This window comes from Montipora capricornis, chromosome 6 (genome assembly GCF_036669925.1).
Source record: "Montipora capricornis isolate CH-2021 chromosome 6, ASM3666992v2, whole genome shotgun sequence".
In the NCBI taxonomy this organism is placed as follows: domain Eukaryota; kingdom Metazoa; phylum Cnidaria; class Anthozoa; order Scleractinia; family Acroporidae; genus Montipora; species Montipora capricornis.
The window spans coordinates 65,080,435-65,085,434 of NC_090888.1; the positions used below are offsets into that span (position 1 = coordinate 65,080,435).

General features: G+C 36.1%; 1 protein-coding gene across 1 annotated transcript in view; it reads right to left on the minus strand.

Moving 5' to 3' along the window:
* The window catches only part of LOC138052893 (intermembrane lipid transfer protein VPS13C-like), a 126,760-nt gene that overhangs the window by 110,846 nt on the left and 10,914 nt on the right, over nucleotides 1-5,000 (minus strand). Inside the window, exons 10-16 of the mRNA XM_068899488.1 lie at nucleotides 4,122-4,205; nucleotides 3,342-3,399; nucleotides 2,524-2,597; nucleotides 1,020-1,073; nucleotides 646-752; nucleotides 451-525; nucleotides 1-74 (exon numbers count right to left, since the gene is read on the minus strand). The exon at nucleotides 1-74 is cut by the window's left edge and continues 17 nt beyond it. Coding sequence (XP_068755589.1) covers nucleotides 1-74; nucleotides 451-525; nucleotides 646-752; nucleotides 1,020-1,073; nucleotides 2,524-2,597; nucleotides 3,342-3,399; nucleotides 4,122-4,205 — 526 coding nt within the window. The remainder of the gene's footprint in view (nucleotides 75-450; nucleotides 526-645; nucleotides 753-1,019; nucleotides 1,074-2,523; nucleotides 2,598-3,341; nucleotides 3,400-4,121; nucleotides 4,206-5,000) is intronic.

Sequence of the window (5,000 nt, forward strand, 5' to 3'; positions counted from 1 at the left end):
TTGATGGCCGTTCGTCTTCGAAAAAACCTTTCAACTTTTCCTTCCAAAGCTCTTTGTAAAGTTTGTACTTTGTTCTGACAAGAAACAAATAATAGAAAACACAAACTCTTTCAGATTTCAGCACCACTAAAACTGATTACAGGAGAAATACAAACACGATTTTCACAATTAACAGCATTGAAATCAATAGCCGAGAATTTGACTTATCAGATCAATACTTTCTGCACTAACATTCTCAGGATAAATACGTCAAACATTATATAAGTTTGCATACATGTACTACAGCACGAACAAACTAAAAATAAAGGAAGTAAAGAAGACTTTATTTGACAACAGTTTAATTGTTGACTTGTATAGAACTGTTTTCTTGTGGATTTTGTACATTCTCCAGTACAAAAGAATAGCCCACTTTAATGAGGGAAATAAGTTAATGTAAGCAGTACACTGTACCTGTGTTCCTTTATGCGTGCCCAAGACCAGATTCTTATTTTTTCCTCACAGATTGCAGTGTAAGCGTATTTCCACCTGCAAAACATTACATTCCTTAATCAGTATTTCTCCCTCAGCAACGGGTACTCCATGAACATAGATATAAATATCTCACACACACACAAATAACAGGACCATACAAAATTTTATGCTTACCATGCAGTGGGGCTCTCTTTAACTGGTGAAGTTGGCTGATACTTGCGATACATTTGGTTAACATTCATCAATTCAAATGATTCAATCAGGTCCATCAAATTGTGAAACTATAATAAAGGGATTTTAAAAGTTTGCTATGATTTGACAATTCATTTATCCTCTTCCGTCAAGCATCACCAAAATGTAAGAAAGTTAGTTCTTACAATGTACATGGAAAAAAACAATCAATACAGGTAAGTTTCTCAAAATTTATGATGATACGGGATTCAACTGTAACGATTTTTGTTATCAGCAAGGATCAGCTGAGAGCTTGTACACTCAAATAAGCTCATAGCCACTAATTTTTATTTTTGCAAATTAAGTTTAATCATTACCTGGTTCTGAGAAAACAACAATGACAGTTCTTGCTGTAACACTTCTACAAGTAACTAAGAAAAGAAATATTCTGATTTGTAATTCAATTAAGCACATGAAATAAATAAATAGTGTATGAACTACAGGTCTGTCGAAGCAAGTGAAAGTAGAGACTGTCACTGTGACAATAATTATCTATTACAGGGATCGCGTTAACGCAGAAATCGTGCATTTTTACGCCAAAAAAATCCAAAAAATGCATTGATCATCGAAATTTTAATGCGTCCCAGGACGCAAGGCACTGACTTAAATAACTCACACAACTTGCTTTGATTTGTCAGTATATTCTGTTGTTTGTAAAACTGTTGGAGCGATCTGTGTTCATAATTGAAGTTCTAAGAAATGGGGTTTAAAACATCTAAAAAGGTTAAAACTAAATTTTCGACCGCCTTCTGAGGTCTTCTTCAGAGGAATGTACTCTGCAAGTCACTGAATGCAAATATATAGCAAAAGACGTCACTGTTCGTTGCTCCTAAGGGAGGAAACCAGTAATGCGTAAACCCTTGGGAAGGGTACTCTTTCATTAACAGAGTTCTTCTCCAGGAATGAATGTAACGGCTCTAGGAAAAGCCTTTGTCGGCCGGTCCTATGCATATGCATATGCGTCAATATTAATTCCAAGTTGGTTACTCTCTTTTTCTCATAATTTAAAACATACTCTTTTTCTCGCTGAGGGTCACCAAGATTTTGGGACCCCCAACAAATGCTTGGGACCCCAATTTGGCCGAACATACGGGTCCCAGGACCCAGATTGAAAAATCCTAGTGCCATCCCTGTATTATGTTTACTAGCACATACAAAAGTAAGTATAAATTATGCATGTCCCAATTTTGATATCCAACACGAAGTGGGTATTTCTTACTTAGTGTATTTCTTACCTACATGTATCTATAACAATAAGGTAAGGGTAAACTTAAGGTGATAGCGTCTTTTTAAGATCATGTTAAATGCAGCACTTTTTAGCCTTATAATACTTGAGGCATAGCATTTGGAGGACTCTTTGGGGCCTTACAGTAATTGCAATTGTCTGTATTCCGAGACACGACTTACATTGAAGTTGCCAGGGAGAAGAGCATTAAGGGACACTTCATTTGTGACACTCATTAATTTAAAATCAGGTGCATCTGCACTGTAATTTTTGGATCATTTCCAGACATACATGTACATGTATCTGGGCAACTACGAAATCAATGGTTTTCAGTTAGTACAGGTAAATGCCAAAAGTAACTTAAGTTTGTGATTGCCTTGGAGTTGTAGATTTATAATCGCACTGTAATTATAGCAAAAAGACAAAAAGTAATAGGATTCGAAAAAACAGATATTATAATTTGATTTTTAGTTTGTAATTTTTCTCAGCATAATTGGTTTTGCACCTAATCCAGTGCTTGTTAGGTAAAGCATACAAATCAAATTAAACAAAAATATTTAAGTTCAATTATTGCATTCCACCTTGTCTTTAGTTACCTTTGGGACATCCAGTCGTATTTCAGATGACTGATCCATAATTACATGGCACTCTGCACACAACGGCTTCAGTACTATCAAACAAAATAAAGTCATCTAGTTAGTAATCAAGGGAAGTCTTGTCTGAGGACCTTAGGGAGTCCCGACTGATGCCGAAGGATGCGACAGACAGGAAGCGATGGAAGCAAATGACCATGCGCTGTCAGACCCGCGATGCAGTGGATAACTGACGTAAAAAGGATAGTGAGTGTGAGTGAATTTCACCATTTTCAATTACCACTTTTTGGTCAAGAAAACGCACAAAATATGAGACGGTAATACAATGTTGAAGCGTCCCGGTTTGACTAGTTTAGAACAAGGCAGATACAGACAGAATCAGAGTTGTTCAATGAAAGAAATTTTTTTCAACACAATGCAAAGCCTGAGAATTTAGCATGTCATCACTTGTCACTTGTCATTTCATTTAATATCCAAATACTTGTAAAGGCCATTTTTGGCTGGCTTTTTCGCTTTTCGCTGTTTACATCGTTCGCATGTGCCCTGAAGGAAAGTTAAAAACTCTCTTACCAAATAAAATTGAAGCAAAATTATAACGCCTTTTTTAGTGGTATAACAAATCTCTCATGAATTCGATGCTTTAACATACAATAGCCCCTGCAGGACTCCGAAAAATACTATGCAACTCCATCACAAAATATCCACGCATATTACAATTACTCTTTAATACTAGGTTAGGTTACTCTGTCTAACGTTAGACGATTTTACCTGTCAATTGGAGACACTTTAAGTGTGAATGAGTTAAAATATTATGCACATACTGAATTCAAAATCTGATGGGGTGCTCCCTTTACTCGAGACTGCTTGACTCATACACTCCTGCAATGAAACAAAGGACACTGCTGAGAATGATGACAATGGCATTAACTGAAAGGGGAGAAACGGTACAGCGTTTACTGACAGAGACACCGGTCCATTTCCTGTGCATCTTGTAAATTGGATATGATCCAAGAAACTTGAAGACTGCATAACTGGAAAGAGTACATTATTGTATGAATATAATAATTATAATAATTTAATGCCTGAAAATTGATGAGTAATGAATAATCATGCACATCTGACAAAACAACCCATTCAAACAGAATTGTTGTCAATTTTGGGACTTTTACAGAAAAAATACCTCCAGTGAGAGCCCTATTCTCACTCTGTTTCAGTCTCGATATCCACCACTAGCCACCGACTGTTACAATAGTTGTAACAGTTTTCGTACATGTATATACTAAAACAGTAACTAAAGATAATAATATAGCACAAAAAGATGATTTTAACTCATGTCTTCCTGCAAAGAACTGATTACAACATTTTCAGGTGCAAATTCCATGTGAATTGCTTGAGTAACCAATCAAACATGCTCATTCAACAATATCCACTGTGACATCTTAGTATACACTAATACACATTACAGAATCTGAAACTCTTTCCACTTACTGGGTTTTTAACTTAAGAAATTATTACAGTAACTATAATTTAAAAAACTGTTGATGTGAACAAACATCAAACTATGGTTAGGTAGAAAAATAAAATGTACAGTAGTATCTTACTTTCCAAGAATGCTGTTCTCCAAAAAAATCTGAAGATTTCTGGTTTGTGTTCCAGTAAATGGACAAGCAATCAAGGCTCACTATCTATCAAAGAATAATTCAATTATTTTTAAAAGCTGGGAATTGACACTAGTTAACAGTGAGCAAATAATGTAATGTTATACTCTGATAATAATAAATCATTCCCAAATCTTTGTTAAACTGGTGAAGCTGTATGCAAAACCCACATGGTACACTGCATACAGTACATGTAGCTGGGGCATAAATTATAAGTTTCCATCTCACTTACTGTCATTGTGGTTCAGTCTTAGGAGTAGCTCCAGAGGGCAGGGTGGCTCCTTAGGGTGGTATAGAGGGAAGACAGTACAGTACACTTATGTGTGGGCACATTGCAGATAGTCCTCCCATGAAAAAAAAATTACCGATACTTTTGTCCACGACTGGACAAAAGCGCATTACAACACGTTGTAATTGTGTGTTTTTATTTGTCTGCACTGTCTCTTAATATGGATAATTAACTATGTAATCGGCATAATCACTTCTTGCCTCATCCTAATTGCTGACAAGCCTTAGCGAGGCAGCAGCCTATTCTTGATATTAGCAAAAAAAATCAAAATTTGTGGAATGTAAGATCGGAAGCATGCACAGTCAATTGTGGTGTTATCATGTCTATCATCCGGGATATTGATACTCGTGATGACGTCACATTCACGTGGAAGGGAATCTTACAACCACACAGCCTTCGAGTCGAGTACTTTTCCAGTGAGTCGTCATTGATCATCATTCAAGCGTACATGTTCAGTCTTTGAACTTCTTACATTTGACCACTGAGTCAAATTGTTCTTCAACGTCTTTAACCGTTGAGCGAAGAGAAAATCA